The 20,621-nt window shown below is 45.9% G+C and overlaps 1 protein-coding gene across 5 annotated transcripts in view; it reads right to left on the reverse strand.

Annotated features, from left to right (window-relative positions):
- The window catches only part of LOC118208123 (kinesin-like protein KIF21B), an 89,086-nt gene that overhangs the window by 62,418 nt on the left and 6,047 nt on the right, over window positions 1-20,621 (reverse strand). For all 5 annotated transcript variants that reach the window (XM_035382469.1, XM_035382468.1, XM_035382470.1 and 2 more), the window contains exons 2-3: window positions 1,582-1,804; window positions 875-1,048 (exon numbers count right to left, since the gene is read on the reverse strand). In XM_035382469.1, the coding sequence (XP_035238360.1) occupies window positions 875-1,048; window positions 1,582-1,804 (397 nt within the window). The remainder of the gene's footprint in view (window positions 1-874; window positions 1,049-1,581; window positions 1,805-20,621) is intronic.

Genomic DNA, 20,621 nt, shown 5'->3' on the forward strand with positions numbered 1-20,621 from the left:
AGCTCTTCCTTAAATTCTGGCTGCCCGCAGCCTTTTTTCTGGTAAGTGTCTACTAAGCCATGACTAATTCTTCCGTCTCCTGCAACAATCATTTTGGTGCGATTTCATAAATTGGGTCAAAGTAGTCCCTCCAGGAAATCGCGATCTTGCGATCGCAATAGTTAATGCAAATTTTGCTAAATTCCCGTGATTTCTCTGCATTAAATGTCCAAATCCAGAGCTGTATAAAGAGCCGTATATATGCGTTAACACATATAGAAAATATGCAAAATGCTGCGGTCATAAAAAAGCTCGACCTGTGTAACGTTACTTGTTGCTCCGCAGGGAAAGACCGTTCATCACTGCATACAACTTGGTTTACTCCAGAAGTCCATTCGGAAACTTTGTATTAAAATAACTTTTCATTTACAGTTAGCAAGGCTCTTCAACCTCTCCTCTCATCATCAAAGCAAACAGCAAAACAGGAAGTGACGGGGTTTATGGGAAATGTGGTCTTATCATGAGAATCAGGCTACCAAAATTTTTTTTCCTCGACTTGCAATGTTTGCCAATTCCCGCGATTTCACCGCAGACAAATCACCTAAAACTTCACAAATTGCATCGCAATTTTTGAGAAAAGCCGCTGCAAAATCAAGCATTTTTGATCGCAACAATCACAAAAAAACTCTGCAAAATCTTGAAGGGACTATCAAAGGTAGCATTGCACCACGCAGATTTGGGCTGTAAACATTTTTTTAAGAATTATTTAATTTTTCAAATTTTTTAATTTCAAATTGGAATCCTCCTGGTCACCCACACACGGAGCTGCAGGGGTCGGTGGTCAGGTGGTCAGGCGGACCGCTTCTCTTTGAATAGATGCATAAAGAACGCTCACCTCCAGAAACTGAGCGCTGACTTTAAATTCAGGGGGCTGCTCCCGCGCCTCCGCCCGCCGTCTCTCTATGCCCTGGAACAGCTGGCGCACCGCCCGCGGAACGATGCCCTCCTCCTCCTCCAGCACGCTCACATCAAATCCCGTGCCCATGGTGTAGGTTTTCCCTGAGCCGGTCTGCATACACACACACGCATGCACGCGCACACACACACGCACATGTATGGACACACGCACGCACAAGCACAAGCATACACACACACACGCACATGCATGGACACGCACACGCAAGCACGCACACGCACAAGCATACACACACATACACGTATGCACACATGCACGCACATGTATACACGCACGCACATGTACTCACACAGATACACACACACATGCACACACACACATGCACACGCATACACACATGCACCCACGCACATGTATACACACACGTACGCATACACAGACGTATACACACACGCATACACACACACACACGCACGCGCATGCACACATACATGCACACAGTAGAAGAGAAACATACACACACAATATGCATTCATTAGTAATGATCTCAAATTCAAATCCTGTAGGACCAGTGTCTGCAGGTTTTTGGCGTTTCAGCACTTAATTTCTTCATTTAAGACACTGATTGGCTGATTATATTGGCATATTATATCGGTGTTTCTACAGCTTGTCTGTTGAACTCGGACCTGGCCGTAGGCAAACACAGTGGCGTTGTATCCTTCGAAGCAGCCCTCAATCAGCTTGTGAACACAAGCGGAGTAGATCTGATGTTGCTGCGCATCTGTGTCGAACACAAAGTCGTAGGTGAAGGCCTTGTCCTTTCCCAGCAGCACCTGGGGCTCTCCGGGGGGCACCAGGGTGCAGATGTGACACCCCTCGATCTTCTCCTTCGCCATCTGTGGGCGGACCCTGAGTAAAAATATAGAACAAAGTCACACTGCAGGATTACACACAGCATTGTCAGCACAGTAACCTGCATGAACACAGTTCTACCAAAGAAAGATTACACTGCAGGATTACACACAGCAGTGTCAGCACAATAACCTGCATGAACACACAGTGCTACCAAAGAAAGATTACACTGCAGGATTACACACAGCAGTGTCAGCACAATAACCTGCATGAACACAGGGCTACCAAAGAAAGATTACACTGCAGGATTACACACAGCAGTGTCAGCACAGTAACCTGCATGAACACACAGTGCTACCAAAGACTGCACAAGACACTACTCCTACCACACTTAAGAGGCACTAGATCAGAGGTCCTCAATCTTATCCAGAAAGGCCCGGTGTGGGTGCAGGCTTTCATTCCAACCAAGCAGTTACACACCTGATTCCACTAATCAAGTTCCTTAGCAAAGACTCCAGTGTTTGATTAGTAGAATCAGGTGTGTAACTGCTTGGTTATAACTGCTAATACGGCTGCAACGTAACAAAATGTGGAAAAAGTGAAGGGGTCTGAATACTTTCCGAAGGTACGGTAACTGCCAAATAAACACCAAATGGACCACAGTCACCCCCTTATGCTTTACACATAACCCAGAAGGCTTCTCACACTAGCTCAGGGAGAAAAGGTACTGACTTCAGCATCCTGCAGCTCAGCATCCCAGCTCCTGACATTAGTATCAGGTTCATGCTCAGTATCAAAATAGATTGGGCTAATAACCATTCAAAGTTTTCATTATTGCATTTTTTTGTTAGCCAGGATATCATTTGAGCCTGGCACTGAAACTCCTGGAACTCTGTATTCCATCATGTAGCCCATTTTTTGTTCTATGTTGCCTGTTTTTATTATCGGCTTAACAGACACACCATATCCACTCTGACATGCACATTTTTAATATGTCATACACTCACAACTGGATATATGAGTGCAGTAAATAAGGTTAAGTATCTTATTTACAGGGGCACAGTGGCAGTGTCCCACCCAGGATTTCAACCTGTAACATCTGAGAGACACAGCGCCGTTTCTCAACATGACTTTTATTTACATTGTAAATGTAAAAGAGGCCTGCGCACTGAACAACATTTGCATAATGAACAACTGACACTTCCACTCGACCCCAGTAACTGTAATAGGCAGCGTTTTGTACCGTACGTCTTTTTTCAAAAACAGCGGGAACATCTGTTGTTGCTGCGGGACATGGAAATGACTGGCCAGTGACTGGCCATGATGGCAGAAGCACAAGCCATGCATAACTGTGATGGGTGCGACAGTGCCACTTGTTTGACCGGATGTTAGCATCCACACGTTCACCCTCCTGACCAGCTGTACGAGCCGAGCTCCACCACAGGCTGCCCACAGGATCCATCGGGTGAGACTACAGCAGCCTGCCTGGGGGGACTGAGGGGGGAACACTATAAACGTGCGCGCGCGTGTGTGTGTGCGTGTGTGTGTGCAAGTATGTGTGTGTGTGCGTGTGTGCGTGCGCGTGCATATGTGTGTGTGTGCGTGTCTGCGTGTGTGTGCCTGCGTGCGGGCGAGAGTCTAATCGAGCATAATGACATATGGAGACTTCTTTAAAACTGTTTTTGAAAACGTGTTCCCTGAGATGTCACTTCCCCACAGGCCTGCAGTACCACAGAGGAAGAGAGCAAAGCAGTTTCCTCCCACAGCACAGATCAGCGCACACAAGCGCAGATTCTCTATATGACTCACCAGATACTCCACTCCTACACTCTTTCCGCTCTGCTCTGGTAACCAGGCCGGTAGCAGCAGTTCCCAGTGCTTTCAGTACATTTCCATCCACTGCCACAGTCATTTCAGTGCTCACAGCCCATTGATGAATTCACAGAAGATGCATCAAATTTTTATGTTTCATCTTCACAGGTTGCGATTCAGAACTTGAAATGTTAAGAATATGGGCCTGAGTATCTGATGAGCCCACTGAATCTGTTATTCAAGCCACCTGGAATCATGACCACAGGTCTACCTCCCCGTTTCTCAGAACAGAGTGCAACATCGGACTACAACCTCTCAACAAATCCTTCCAGCAACTCTTCAGAGAGAGGACTCAGCTGAAGAGGCCAGTGGACCTTCTGCAGTGTCGCTCTGAACCGTACACTCCTGAGGACTGCTTTTTCTCTCGCCGGCGTTCATGTTCTTCCTGTCGCTAACGTAGACAAGCTGTGACTCGCTGGCACATATGTGGCAGCGCCTGACACGCGTGCTTCCGCTCACACACCGCTTACACACACCGCTCACACACCACTGACACACCGCTCACATACCACCTACACACCACTTACACACCGCTCACACACCACTGACACACCGCTCACATACCACCTACACACCGCTCACACACCACTGACACACCGCTCACACGCCACTGACACACCGCTCACACGCCGCTCACACACCCCTCACACACACCGCTCACACACACCCCTCACACACCGCTCACACACACCGCTCACACACACCACTCACACACCCCTCACACACCACTCACACACCACTCACACACACCGCTCACACACCGCTCACACACACCACTCACACACCGCTCACACACCACCTACACACCGCTCACACACCACCTACACACCGCTCACACACCGCTCACACACCACCTACACATCGCTCACACACCACCTACACACCGCTCACACACCGCTCACACACCGCTCACACACCACTCACACACACCACTCACACACACCGCTCACACACGTGTGTTTTCATGACACAGGAGTTTGGGTTTGCATGCGCAGTGACGGGCAGGAATGCCAGCTTGGCCCGGGGGAAGGGGGTGGGGTTTGTTATGGGATATAGTCTCCACTCCAATCCCTTTGTTTATTAACCGCAAGAACAAATGAAGATGATCACTGGGCTCTGCAGTGGCTTAGCTGGGATGGGGACTATTCTCTTTTCTTGGACTGGCTCCCCAGTCTTCTCCCCGCCTCACCCCTTCGGTGGACCGGCACAGATGGGGACAGGTCAGGGAGATTAACGTGTGCTAATGAATATGCGTGGGGAATGACTGGGGAAAAATCATGTTTTGGCAGGGCATGGTTACTCACCCTATACAATACCCTTGTCAGACCACACTGCAGAGTATTGTGTGCAGTTCTGGGGACCGTACTACAAGAAAGATATAGAGGCGCTGGAAAAGGTCCAAAGAAGGGCAACCAGATTGATTCTGGGTATAAAAGATAAGTGTTATGAGGAAAGGCTTGAGATGCTTGGACTTTTCAAGCTTAGTAAAAGGAGACTTAGGGGAGATTTGATTGAGGCTTTTAAATTTATTAAAGGGATTAACAAAGTGAACTATAGGAAATTATTCAAGTTGAGTTCAGTTAGCAGGACGAGGGGGCATAAATGGGAACTGGCAAAGGGTAAATTTTACACAGACGTTAGGAAATTTTTTTTCACACCGAGAGTGGTCAATGTGTGGAATAGCTTGCCTTCATGTCTGAATCTCCTTGGGTACAACTAGGAGGCTCTATCACCACTTCACCTTCACAGGGCTTGCTTTGTTATGATCTTGTTTAAATGCTTTTTTAATTCAGTGCTTTTGACAGGAAACTATTGTTGTTGGCTAAAGCAAAAAGAAAACAAAAAAGAAGAAAACAAAAAAGTAAAGGCGACTCAAACTTGGGAACCTTTCTTTCCCACAACCACGAGTGTAATTGTCGGGGTTAAAGGTCAGATGAGCCGTTTTCCATGGCAACAAACTCGCAGCGCAGAAGCAGGCTAAACACATGAATTGGGACGGTACGGTGGCCACAGTGGTGCAATCCTCCCTCCCTCCCGTCCCCCGGCCAGTAGGACCAGACAATGGCCCGATTGTGAATCCGGCGGATTACCAGCCAAACGTTTAGAGAGGGGATCAGAACTGGGCTGGGCTCCAAGGGCCCAGTTTATCTGAAGCTACAAACCCTCCCGGAGATAATGACGGGCTTTGTGTCATGTCTCCACTGGGATGTCTTTTCAACGCCGACTGAACTCCGATAAGGAAAAAACTTTTCACAGCATCGCCCCAAACCGGGGATCAAACGAAAGGAACCTGGCCTGAAAGGGCAAGAAGCTGAAAGTAATTTGGTCTCTATAAACCCATTAAGTACCTCAAGACTTATGGAGGTCCTACTCAAGAGTTACACACCTCTATTGCATCACGGATCACTGAAGAAATGTGACCAAGAGTGTCTGGATGAGGTTCAATTTCTGTACAGGAAATTAGCCTTTTTTTAAAAAATCTGTCAGAAGTGGACCCTGGACACAAGAAAACATTGCAGCCCAACCCCCCACACTGCAGCCCCCCCCCCCCCCCCACTGCAAACCCCCCCCACACTGCAGCCCCCCCCCACACTGCAAACCCTCCCCACACTGTAGCCCCCCCCCCACACTGCAGCCCCTCCCCACACTGTAGCCCCCCCCGAATAGCACCTTTATAATGAGCAGAATTTACAGCTTTTGATGCAGACGGTCTTGAGGAAAGCTCCAGCGGTGCCGCTCCCCCCTGTGTTATCTGAGCGAGCGGAGCAGCGTGCAGCAGGAGGGAGGGCTTTGCATAGATAGAGGCAGGTTTGCATAGGCTGGTGTGGGAAGGCCACAGGCAGGCAGGCAGGCAGGCAGGCCATTTGCATGACTGCAGTCCCCAGGCTTAAGCATGCTCACTGCAGACGAATACTGTTCAGACCCACCCAGAGCCCTGCGACAGGCAGGAAGATCACGCCCTAGTGCATACGCACGCAAATGCAAACAAATATGTCCGCACGCTCCTGCACACATGCGCACACTAGCACACACACGCACGCACACACACACACAAACACGCACGCTCCTGCACACATGCACACACAAGCACACACGCACGCACGCGCGCACACACAAACACACACGCTCCTGCACACATGCACACACAAGCACACACACGCACAAACACACACACACAAACACGCACCCTCCTGCACACATGCACACACAAGCACACATGTACGCATGGACGCACGCACACACACACACACGCGCACGCTCCTGCACACATGCACACACAAGCACACACACGCACAAACACACACACACAAACACGCACCCTCCTGCACACATGCACACACAAGCACACATGTACGCATGGACGCACGCACACACACACACGCGCACGCTCCTGCACACATGCACACACAAGCACACGCACACCCACATCCATGGTGTGACCAGCTGACACGCACATCCTGCACAAATGAGTGACATCCCCTCAGTGAAAGGCTGAGGCTCTTTCCGTGGCATAACAGAGAGCTACGGTGGGTCACAGTGTAGTATAATAGGTAAGGACCTTCAGTATATATCCAGCTGTATAAATGGATGCAATGTAAAAAGTTGTGTAAGAGGATACACATAAGAGCGTCTGCTAAATGCCTGTAATGTTAAGTATTGTAAGCTACAGCCTATTCGATTTTAGGACCGCCTCTTTCGGCGCAGGGAAGGAGGTGTCCCATCCCTGTACAGAGCAGCACTGCTGAGGGAACAGGAGCAGAACGATTAGGATTAGCCCAGCTGGCAGAAACACACACAGCGCACAGATGAGCACCCTAACAGCAGCCCAGCTGCGCCCTCACACCTGCACCCCACACAGCTGCCAGCCCAGCAGCGAGGCGGGGGGGTGGGGTGGCACACAGCAGCATCTTTCAAGTCACCCGGACTGGGGGGTGGGGGGGTGGAGCTCTCACACCATTGGACGCACGATGACAGGGGGCGGAGATGTTTTCAGAACAGTTTCTGTGAACAGCTGGGGAAAGTACAGGACTGCAGAAAAGCAGTAAATCATCCAAGAGGACAGGGAATCCAGCTTCCACACGGCACGACTTCCAGATACAGTCCACTGGATTTATTCATGGCAACTAGACAGTGATATTAGTGTAATGCGCTGTGGACTGTGTGAAACTAGCCTGATGAGTCCACACACTGTGTTCACTCCCCAGTATAATTACCACCAAATAAGTGATGTTTCAGTCATTGTGGCTCAATTTTTTCAAAGAGCCGCAATGGCGGAAACATCATTTATATTAGGCACTCATACATTAATCATACAGAGAAACAAACACAGTGCACAGACTCATTCATGTTGCTTATTCTTAAAGATCATTCTTGGGCACTTAAATGCATGAATGCAGGCAATAAATCATATTTAAGCAGCAGATAAAATTTTTTTGATTTTATATCCATTTTAGCAGAGCCATATGAACACCTGTCATACCTATCGAACTGCAAGTTCAAGTTAAAGAACTAAATACAGATACTCAAGATCACTGGATAAGGTACCTCTCCCACATCAGACACTCAAGATCACTGGATAAGGTACGCTCTCCCACATCAGATGGATCACTGGATACTTTAAAAAATATATAGAGAGGTCTGACTGAGGAGTCTGAACTCTGTGTGATCCATCTACTTCATTTACGTGCTCATGAACCCTTCCTTCAAACAGCAATCTACATTATTCACTTCACCAGTAAACTTCCCAGAACATGCCTCTGAATCAGCAACAGCAAAAAATAAATAAATAACACAACACAACACAGTTCACACTGCTCACATTGCATAGTGGTGAAGGGAGGAATATTCGTTTAATTTTTTTCAGTAATAGAAGAAGGCCATTTGTTTAATGAATGGACAGGCAGTTCAGAAATCTACACAGAAACTTTAGGGGCCAATTTATAGGCTACAAATTAAAAAAAGCTATGAATTAACTTGGTGCTGAGGAACTTTAGCAGTAATCTGCCAGCACAACACTGAGGGAAATACCTTTCCTTGGACGATACCTCTCACTTCAGTTACATGGATGGAAATAGAATGGCTGGGTATAGAAAAATGGCTTTTACACCAGAGAACAGTTTGTATCTCCTCCCTGCTCCCTCTTCTGAACTTTAGAAGCCGGAAAGACAGGGTGCTGAGTGTCTGGTTTTCCAGTCAGGCTGGCTAGGCCTGAGTTTGCACCTAAAGCCTCACACTGCGGTCCCACGGGCTTACCCAGCACGGGCCTCGGTTGTGCCGAGTTCAGACTAAATCCATCCCATAAAACATCCCTGTGGTGTTAACATCATGCACCTACTGAAAGACAACTGCTAATATCTGCATTAAACAGGCTACCTTTGATAACTGCACCCTTGAGAAGCAGCAGGAGCAGGTCCTCACCTTGACACTGACTGGCCCAATCAGAATTCAGGGGATTAGAAGGGGCGAGAAGCTTGGGTTAGAGATACGGAGGGGTGGCAGAAGACCACCATGGAAAAGCAGGTGCTGGCACAGGCATTAGCATGGCAGGAAAAGCCCTGTCGCTGGCACAGGAGAGAGCTGGGCACAGAGCTTCACCACGGCTGCAGCGCCATCTCCACCAGGCAGATCAGACAGTGCTCCGCTGAACACTAAACATCACCAAAGCACAGCCATTACTGTCCAACCAGCCCCCACAGGAGGGAATGAGACTGCTGCAGAGAAGACTGCGAGCACGACTGGCAGCTCGGGGTCAAACTGCAATTTTAAATAAAAACTGACCTGGATTTGTGACTGTTTACTATTTCGCACCCTAGCAGCTCAAACAGTACTATGAAAGACATACACTGACAGCGCTAAGCAGAGGAGAGGTGGATCTAAGAAGTGGATCCCCCGCAGCCCCCCAGAGAGAGGCAGGCACAGCTGGGCTGTGACAGGAGCCCCACTGATGTCTGAAAACCACGAGGAGGGTGAGGTCATGACTAAGTGAGGATGACATCAGTGAGGGAGCGAGGGGGTGGGTTAGGGGGGGTGCTAGTGCTGGGGGACGGTGGGATGGCTCAGCCACTGTCTCCCACCCATCACCCGTCCCCTCCCTTGGTAGCTGGGTACCCAAATAGCTGGACCTGCAAGTCCAGCAGCATCATGCCAGCTTCACCCCTCCCACTGACCACGGAATACAGTTCAGATGGCACTCTCATACACCAGCACTCTCATACACCCGCACCCTCATACACCAGCACTCTTATACACCAGCACTCTCATACACCAGTACTCTCATACACTCGCACCCTCACACACCCGCACCCTCACACACCTGCACTCTCATACACCAGCACTCTCATACACCCGCACCTTCATACACCAGTACTCTCATACACCAGCACCCTCATACACCAGCACTCTCATACACCAGCACTCTTATACACCAGTACTCTCATACACTCGCACCCTCACACACCCGCACCCTCACACACCTGCACTCTCATACACCAGTACTCTCACACACCTGCACCCTCATACATCTGCACTCTCATACAACAGCACTCACACACCTGCACCCTCATACACCAGCACCCTCATACACCTGCACACTCATACACCTGCACTCGCATAATTACGTAGCCTAGTGTAAGTACGGTCAGATTCTCTTAGCACCGCAGTTCTCTTTTCCTAAGTCCATATCAATTCTCCTTCACATCTTTCCTTGACCTCATGACGTTTTCCATCAAGGTCAAGGAAAAGTGGTTAGGAAAAGGACATAGGACATAATTTTTTTGACTATTCGGACGCAGGCAAACACCTGCCTGTGTGCGTGCCTCCCCCAAGGCGTTACGTCATTGTTTTGCAATGCGCAGCTGTCGTAAAAACATGCTGGCATCAATAAGCGGAATCAATAAGCTTGGAGGCATACTATTCCAGTGAATAGGATAACTCGATTCCCATCCCTATTTCAATGTGCCCAGCATTCCCAGGTTGTTGTAAGATTCAGTAGCCAATCAGTACTTGAATACAAGTTTTTTGTCGAGTGCAAAAACTTTGATATTATTTATTTTAATTTATTTTGTTGTTGTTGAAATGTCCCCAGCATTCCAAGGCTGTAAGAATCAATAGCCAATCAGGACTTTTTCAAGTTTTTTGTAGAGTGCAAAAACTTTGATATTATTTATTTTAATTTAATTTAATTTAATTAATTTTGTTGTCGTTGAAAACACAGCATTCCAAGACATTGGAATGTACATTGATGTCGGATTCTTTGTAAGACTCTGCTATGCTGTAAATTGTTGTTGATTTTTTTAAATGTGTGTTGAATAAATGACTTATTTATAACAACATTCACATTACATAGTCATATTTTCAAATCTCCAGTCAGCTTTTAGCTCTTAATGTAGGGCCCTAGAATCTGTGTTATAGCTTTTTTAAACCCTGTTATCATTACCTTTATTTGACATATTAAGTTATGTACTGGGTACAAAGAGGGGTAGCTCAATGGGTAGGCCTATTTGATGCAACCCTGAAAAATTTAGAAAGGGAAAAAAAAAATCTGGAGTAAAAAAAAAAAAAAGGAAGAGGTGAAAGGAGGTGAAATCTCTGTACTGTTGAAGACAGCCCTCTGAAAAAGCCCCCGACCCCAACTCAAAAACACAAGGGGGCCCTGGAAGAGAATTTATTCTGAGGAAAAAACTTATTCTGAGACAGTCTCAAGCTTTTTACAGTCTTATTTAGACGAGGAGGCAAGATAAAGCTGGATCTGCTCACAGAGAGATGGGTAAGAAGATGAGCATTTATTAGGCCGATGTCACTAAGCCCCACCCATTTCCACACCACTGTGCCACCAATCTGGGTCAAATCCCTCTTTCATCAGCTCACACCCCTCTCCCCCACTCCCCCGGCCCCCTGGCCCCACTGTCTCTCTGCCCCTCTGCCCTGGGGGAGGGGGGATCCTGGACCCGTGAAATAATAATCCTGGCCAAGGCGGGGGCACCGGTCTGCTCATTTCCTTGTCCTGGAAGTTCTGTGTCCTCCCCAGTCCTAACCCTATTCCCTCCTCCTTTGAATTCCATGCAATTACTGTAACTCATACCTCAAAATTTCACATTACTGTCCTGTATCGTCCTCCAGGTCCACTCGGCTCTTTCCTGGATGAGCTGGAGCTCCCTCCCCAAGGATGGCACTCCTGCTATTCTACTGGGAGACTTCAACCTCCCACCAGAGACCTCCCAACTATCCAGGGTTGCCTCACTCCTCCAGTCTTTTGCCCTATCCCAGTCTTCTTCTCCCCCCACACACAAGGCTGGTAACCAACTAGACCTTGTATTCACCAGAAGCTGCTCCATTCCCCAACTCACGGTGACGCCCCTCCATGTCTCAGACCACTTCTTTCTTTCTTTCTCCCTCTCCTACTTACTCCCTCACAATTCATTCAACAGCTCACCCACAGTAACTTTCAGGAGAAATCTCTCTACTCTGTCAAAATCCTCCCTCATCTCCACTGCTCTCTCTACACTTCCCCCTCCTGCTTCTTTCTCTAACCTGCCAGTTGATCTTGCTACCTCCACCTTCAACTCCTGCCTCTCCTAGTCCCTCGACTCACTTTGTCCTCTTGTCTCCAAACCAGAATGCTCTTCACCCACCTGCCCATGGCTGACTGAGTCACTACACTCCAGCAGAACATCACTGCGGGCTGCAGAGAGGAAGTGGAGGAAATCCCGATCCTCTGATGACCTGACCGCATATCTTATTGAACATGTGTTTTGTAGTTGTCCATGACCATGAAATGCACTTTTGTATGTCGCTTTGGATAAAAGTGTCTGCCAAATAAATGTAATGTAATCCGACAGGGGAGGGCGCTTTGCAGTAGCTCAATATGTGTGTGCTATGTAGCCACACTTCTGGATAAGAACAGGCAAAAACATCTACAATGGACTTAACACCTGTTTGAGTGCTGCCATTTTGAACTCAACAATTATAAATTGACTTCAATCACTAAATTCCATTTGTGAGCATGCCATGCTAATTGAAAGGAAGGACATGTAAAAGCCGTTACAAGTTTTTTCCACCTCCTGTCCAATGCAATTTGTCATTTCATATTAATGTTATTGCAACATTTGGCACAAACAATAAACTACCATGATGTTGTATAACAGACATGATACCACCTGCCACACATTTGTGAAGTGGGTAATCACAATGCACTTTTGATTTGCATGTTGGGCATTTTAAACTCTTAGTACAGTAGAAGAGTCCTGTCTTGGGATTGGAACCCATGACCTTCCAGTGTGACTGAGCCTAATAGAAGCTGCCCCAGTAATGGAAGGGTCCCTGTTCACAGACAATGTTCATTCCAGGGATAACATGCCTAAATATTACTACAGACAGGAACACAGATAAAGTGATGCTTGGTTTTTGACAAGCGCTTACACAACATAGACTCAAACAAAACAAAGACACACACACACACAGAAAAGAGACAGACACATAAACACACACAGACTCACAAAACAGACAGATACTGTACACACACAAACACAGACTTACACACAAAACAGAGACACACAGAAACACACACACACACACAACAGAGACAGACAGACAGACAAACACACACACACACACACACACACACAAGCATGCACACACACACACAAGCAATCTTCAAAACGAATTACAGCACCCCCCGCCCCCCAGATTCACAGGCCGGTGTCAGGGCCACAGTTACAGGCACATCTGCACCCTTTCAGAGTCTCTTAAAAGTCACTGTGCCTCAACAAGACTCCTGTGAGAGGCTTTTATTGGGCTCATTCAGGACACCTCCCTCCCAGTCCCCAGGTAACTCATCAGTCCTCCAGTGGTATAATACAGCCACAAGCCCCATGCATTTAACGCGATCCTACCCAGGCTAAACCCAGCATACAGCATTGGGCCTGTTGGGTTCAGGTTGGGTTGCAGACCGCTGTACCACGTATTCACACCAAGTCATCCAGTGTGACATTTCTGACATCAGAACTCCCGAAATAACACAGACACTTAAAGCAAACATCTCAGGGGGCCGAGAAGCATCATGGTCAGGTAGCCCATGAGCAAGGTCCTCAAGGTGAACTGATTCAGTAAATATTTTAATAGTATTTCTAAAAATTTAAGCCATGTAATTCGGTCAGGATAAAATAGTTTACTAAATGTAAATATGTTTATTATTTAGAGAAGATCTTATAATTTACACTAGAAGCTAAAAATCTACCTAACAATAACCCCTAAATAATTTAGTTGTTTATATTAAATGAGTTTTTCCTTGATTCTGCAGACACATTGTGCTAAATGAGGAAAAAAGTTTTTATCTTGCTTTTAACTTTGAGCTTTAAAGCACAATAATTATAAATGATAAATGAGTTTCTGGTTGTGCTGCCTTTTATAATAATAAAATAAAGCTAAACACCCCTCAGTTTAAATAATTTATTATTATTATTATTATTATTATTATTATTATTATTATTATTATTATTATTATTATTATACTGTGCATAGATGCATGTGTACATGTGTGCAGATGAGCATGTTTGTCCATATGAGTGTTTGTGTGTGCGTGTGTGTATGTTTGTGAGCACGAGAGAGAGAGCTTACACGCAGACACACATGCACTCACAGAGACTCAGACAGTAAGACACACACACACACACACCTAACATCACTTACTGCCATTTTCATAATACGCTTGTTTTTGTTTTTTTTAAACTAATCCATAATCTAGCAGAGAGACCTCTCCCTTACCCAATAATCGATCCTCAGTCCCTCTCTGATTCAATGGGCTCTTCAGCAGGGCCATAGTCCCTTGAAAAAAGTCCTGCTAAAACGCCACGCATTTCATAACAATGTCCCCACAGAACATGTCCTTTTCAGGTAGACCAGGCAGACTGGCCCCATCCAGCAGGAAAAGAACATTATATCTTTTTACAGTGTCACAGTAAAGCTGTATGTATACTTTCATAAGTATAAATTTAAAAAAATGTAAAATGCAACAAAAAAAAGTGTTAACTGGGAAACACCTGGTGTGATGGCTCCACTTTAAACACTACTCAGGCATCTGCAGAGATCATCCACTGCAGCCTGCCAAAGCAACATTCAGCCAGACCCTCCCAGACACAGGCAGCCTGGACCACTGCACTAGCAGGACAGGACTGGCATTAAGATCTCCCCACTCCACATTTGTGAGGTCACCTTCTGAGGTTACCAGGGATTTTTCTGTTTTGCCAAAACCGGCAAAAATTGCTCAGCATGTGAGCAGACAATCCCCTCAGGACAATCCATGAGCCTCCAGAGCCCTAATCTACTTACTGCCGCACTGAAGGTGCTTAATACCCAGCAGGACTGAGATGCGCGCGCGCTCACGAACTGGAGCGAGAGGCCTCGCTGTTCATCAGACCGCCAAGACTGTGGGCTGATGCAAGAAGCACACCTAGTACAAGTGTGACTTGCCTACAAAAAGTAATCCGTATCTGTGGAGAAGTAGATACATATGTTCCGACAAATACATCCACTTCCCGTCTAACACTACTTTGTCACTTGTGTATTTAATTTTGATATTATTGTTACTGTCACATTTTGTGAGTAGTTTAGCATAACAGTTAGAGACCTGGGCTTATAACTCAAGAGCAGGCCGGTTGAATCCACACTGTCACTGTACCCTTAAGCTAGGTAAGCAAATTTCATCAGCAAACTGAAACTGTGTAAATGAGTAAAACCATCTGCTAATTCCTATAAATAATGTTACTGCAAACCCAAAGTGTTGAGGTATCGTCGGCCTTCCAGTAAAAGCACGTGCATCAAATCCTTTCACCTACCATACATTCTTTTTAAAAAGTCCTGAATATTTCTTGTATGTTCACTATAGATGCACACTAGCCCAACGTTAACTACCAACAGTAGACATCTGAAAACAGCCTGAAATCCTGAGAAAACAAATTTGGATTGTCTAATATTGCTGAGTCCATAAACAGGGAAGAAAGACAAATATACCACCCTGAAGGCAGCTGACGGGAAAGTGCGTGTTAACATGAGAAGAAACTGAAAGTCAAGTTTTCTTTCTGTTATGTTTCTGATTTCCTGTTCTACGGTTCTACATATTATTTTACTTTGGATAGATTTGTTTCTCTGTGGTAACCTGGCCCATTTTTATTTACTGTACAAAGGTAAAACTGGAGCAGAAATAAAGAAAAAAAATAAAGAGTTTGCAAATGGTAAGTTGAAAAGGGAGGAGGATGTAAAAGGTTGTTATAATGACATTGTGTCTGGACATTTCATGACCAAAACTTACCACAACAAGAAACAAGCGCGAAACCACAATAGCTGCGACCCCACACGCACATACATCCATGTGAGCATGCATCCACGCACACACCCTCACACAAACACGTGACATCTTCTTTGGCTCATGACCAACCTTTCCACAAAATCTTGTGCAAATCTGTGAATCCATTCGGGAGTTATGCCCCTTTTTGTGATAGGCCACGCCCGTCGCCACGCCCCCTCTTGGTCAATTGGCCTGAAAGTTACTCTGCTGTACCTTCCGGTCATGACCAATGTCCATGCCAAATTTCAGCCTCCTGGGGTGGGACACTTTTGTGGACCAACCGACCAACCACCCAATCAATCGACCCACCGACAGACAGAGCTATAGAGCAGCAGTCGCAGCTAAAAAAAGAAACAATGGGTTCAACTGAAGTTCTGCTACCATGTGTAGTGTCTTGTTTGACTCCTAATGATCAGCAGTGTCCTGGAAAACAAGTCTTGGGCCAATAACCAGCATATTAGAATATTAGCTCAGCAGATAGTGGGGAACTGACAGGACAACTTTAACTCCAACTTTAACCTCACCATTTATCCTGACAGGGTGTGAGGGATTAAATGTAAGCAATATGATAAACGCATTAACTTAAATACAATTGCTACTCAATCCACCACTCAGTTAATAACATCCTGACACTGATGATAGCCTTCTCACCACAGAATAAAACTGCAAAAAAATATCTCCTGATGTGGAGAAATAACACTTCCACATGAAGTGCAAACTGAAAGACAGTCTCAATCACTTTTTGCTGATAAATCAAAGCTTTACATGAAAATATGTTTTAGACACTTGTTAGCTAAATGTTAATAATACCAAAGACCTAATCTCCATTGCAAAACACAGTGCTGTGTGCTGAGGGCCTCCTGGAGCGAACAGTGGATGGGGAAATCCAACAGGGACACAGCTGTGTGTGACCCTGACTCCATTAGCCTGTATTAAGTGTATTGGCTAATTGGCTGAAGTCCTCCACGATAAACTGATAAATGTGGCTCTTTGTGTCTCTCTCAATGGGCTGATGTTTGTTTGCTCTGCAGCAGCCCTTTGACACTAAAGAGAAGGGGACACTTCCTGCCCTCCCTCCGTCCCTCCTCCCTCTCTCTTCCTCTTTCTCTCTGTAGCGAGGCCAGGCCTGTGACTCCGCCCTCCAATAGTGGCAGTGATTGCATCACCGGCCCACTTTCTCCCACCCTGGTTTCGCTTCTGTGTTTACGGAGGCCAGAATATAGGGGTGTAGGGGGTGTGTGTATGGGGGGGGGGGGGGGGTTCTGTTGTTAGGGGCAACCATGATACCTTCTACCATGGACGTCATGGTTGCCAGATGGACTGAACTTTCTTCAACCACACTGTACCTTGACTGCGATCGACCAACACGATAACTTGCATTTTATATGGGGCAGAGCAGTTGTGGTGACAAACCCATTTTAGCCAGGGAATTTTGCTTTCAATATCCAACAGATAATGGTGTGAATCTAAAAGCTGGGATTTTGTTCAGATATGATACCGGTCGAATGATTTTCTATACAACGTGGCTTATATTTTACATGTTAGTAACAAACATTGGCAAAGTAGTTGGCGCAAGGCAATCGTGGTGGTGATACAATCTGCTCTATTTTTGGTTTTCCTTTCAATATGTTTCCTTATGTTTTAAATATAAACGAGGATTTTTCTTTGTCCAGATATGATGATTTTGCTTTATGCCAATACAGCTAGCCCACAATTGTATTTGATTTTAGAAATAGAAATTACACACGGTACTGGAAAACATAGGCTAGTTAAGCTATTAGCTCTGCCCAACAGTAGATACATAACGATACACACACAAAAAATGTTGGCTAATGGTTGTACACAATATTATTAAGTAGACTCAAAAAATAATTTTCTGATCGTTGTATTTACTAAATCAATAAAATTAGCTTAATAAGATTATAGACATGTTGCACGCAATGATGCATAATTGCAACTAAATTAGTTTGTCCTAGCCTACTTAATAACATTGAGGCTACTGTCCATGGCTGCAGATGGAAAAGTACTCTAGGGCTGTGTCCTAATCAGTGCACTTGCCTACTATTACGTATACAAGTCATATACAAGCTGTAAACAATGTGTAAACTCACTAGTAGGCAAGTGCGCTGATTGTGACAAAGCCTATGTGTAATTGCTTGAGGACAGATCTGATCCCCACAGATCACTATGAATGAGAGCTGATGAGATGCTGCAGTCCACAGATTGAGCCAATATCTGCTGCAAGACTGTGGGGCACTTCACAAGTAAACAGAAGAGTTTGACCTTGCCTTTGTCTACTGAGCCAGAGTTCTGTTAACTCTGCAAACGAAAACGGATTTTAAATATTCCCAAGAGGCATTCTGAAATTAGTTATTTCTACGATTGGTTTTGGCTGCTGCTCTCAATATTACCCTGGATGTTCAAGCTAACCCCAGCGAGAGTGCCTGTGTGCTTCCTCTATGTCCGTAGAAGTGAATATTTAGGGGGAGTTGGCAAACACAGCGTATAAAGGGCATTTGAATGTGTTGAAACACACTGATCACTGTAAACAGGAAGCCGGATCAGTGTGTGCACACGGGGCTGTGAGGCCTCGCTTACAGGCGGCGAACGCACGCTCGTCAGGGGTAACCACACCCTTCCTGCCACATTTCCGGAACCATCTGTCTGTTGAAAGAGGAAGTGCTGGGGAAGGGGCTGCAGGACCCGCTGTCTACGTGGTTCACAGGAGAAAAGAGTCCGTAGGTGCGAGCCAGTGTAGGTGCTGCGAGCCAAGCTCATCAATGAAGAACGTTCGTAGGGAAACGGGAACACCCCCCCCCCCTCCAGATTGCGTAATGGCGCAGTCTGCTACTGTGTGGACTGATGTATCTGATACATCACCGGCTTATCGTATGTTTTATCCTCTGCTGGGGCAGGAAGAAAATGCTGAAAGGTTATTTTTTGCATCACGGCTTAACTGCCTAGTGGTGAGCCTCAGTCACAAACACACCGGCCACACTCGCCCATCTGGGCCAGGCCTCAAAGCTGATTAGATGTTGGATTCCACTTTACTGTCATATTTCTGTGAAATCTGTCTTGCGTCACAAGCTGTACTCGTCACGTACAGAGGAACAAACACACAGAGGAGCAGGCAAACGGTTTCAATGCACTGCATTTCCCCAATGCACTGCACTTGCCCCTGGATTCAATTCTGTCAGTTCAGGTAATTGCCTAAAATTCAATTCATTCATTTAAAAAGTGTCCATAAGAGTATTTTTTTCAAATAATCAGTCGAATTTTTATTCTGTTATAAACTGACCCCAACACAACCCTGCCTCCCACACTCCCAGACAGCCCTGCTCCCAGGATGGGGGTGTCCAGTGGACTTTTAAGAGCTTTGTACTGTGTTAAGGGATCCCATCAGATCCCTGAACAGACTGGATCAGAAAAGCACCTGAACACCATTACTGTACACAAAGCATAAATCACGCAGTCGGAGGACCTGCGTGGGCCTGTCGCCCCTAACACCCCTATGAGTTTGTGTTTAGTGTGCAAACGTGCTGTTCTTCTCTATATCCCTCCTCTCCCAGGGTAACAGCTTCATCCTTCTTTTTGGGTGCTTCCACACTGGCCAAAATGGGTTTTGTTTGTTTGTCCCATTATATTACATGTAGGAAAGGTCCATTGTGAAAGTTCTGCGAGTCAATCTGTTTACATATATGGCCACACATAAAAGTGGCTGATTGACTGATGTCATCGCAACAAAAAGCAACCGACAGACTACTGCGTGTATTATAAATAAACACTCACTCCAAGCACCGCAACCTTGCTGCAGGCAGAAGCCAAAGCACACAACTTAAACCCCTGAAAAATGTCCTGGTCTGTTCATTGTTTTAGAGCACAGACGCAGGTCTGCTTCTGAAAATTCACAAGAATGTTTCAAACACTTTCCATCACATCGCAATTTTCTGATCGCTCCCAAGAACATTCAAACGCGTAGTTATCCTGTGAGCGTAGTTATAAAACAGTTCGGAAAGAGCCGTACGGCACAGGGTTCTGTGCCGTGCATCACAAGCTTCAGGAGGCCCTGGGTCCAGGCGTACAACAGTGTCGGCACTGTTACACTCAAGATGTTTTTACCCAGCATGCCCTGGGGCAGCCATGAAACCTTTCATTTCTGCCCAACTAAAATTGTTCAACAACTCCTCTGAACCAGATCCAGGAGGATGATGCACCACTTCCTTATAACCCAGGGCTAATGTCACAGCCCACCCACTTACTGAATGCCTAGTGAACCCCCCACAAAGTCAACCCGGTACAGGCTTCGGACCGCTTCCTCACGAAAACCAGGAAAATTACCTCACACTCTGTACCTACCTCAATAAGGCTTTTAAATTAAACACATGAGAACGCCATTTTATTAGCACCAAACCCCATTTTATTGTCTGGACCCATTGGAGATTTACTTGTTTCATTGTGAAAGACACTGTATGTGTTCAATCAATCAATCAGACTTTATTTATATAGTGCCTTTCGTGCAAAATTGCAATACAAGGTGTTTAACAACACAATAAAAATACAACAATACAAATGAAAATACAACAATACAGTGAAAATAAGAAAATGGTAGTATAGAGGGTGGATTAAAATAAAATTAAAATTGTATTTCAATCTAAAAGATTT

This window comes from Anguilla anguilla, chromosome 11 (assembly GCF_013347855.1).
Source record: "Anguilla anguilla isolate fAngAng1 chromosome 11, fAngAng1.pri, whole genome shotgun sequence".
Classification (NCBI taxonomy): Eukaryota; Metazoa; Chordata; class Actinopteri; order Anguilliformes; family Anguillidae; genus Anguilla; species Anguilla anguilla.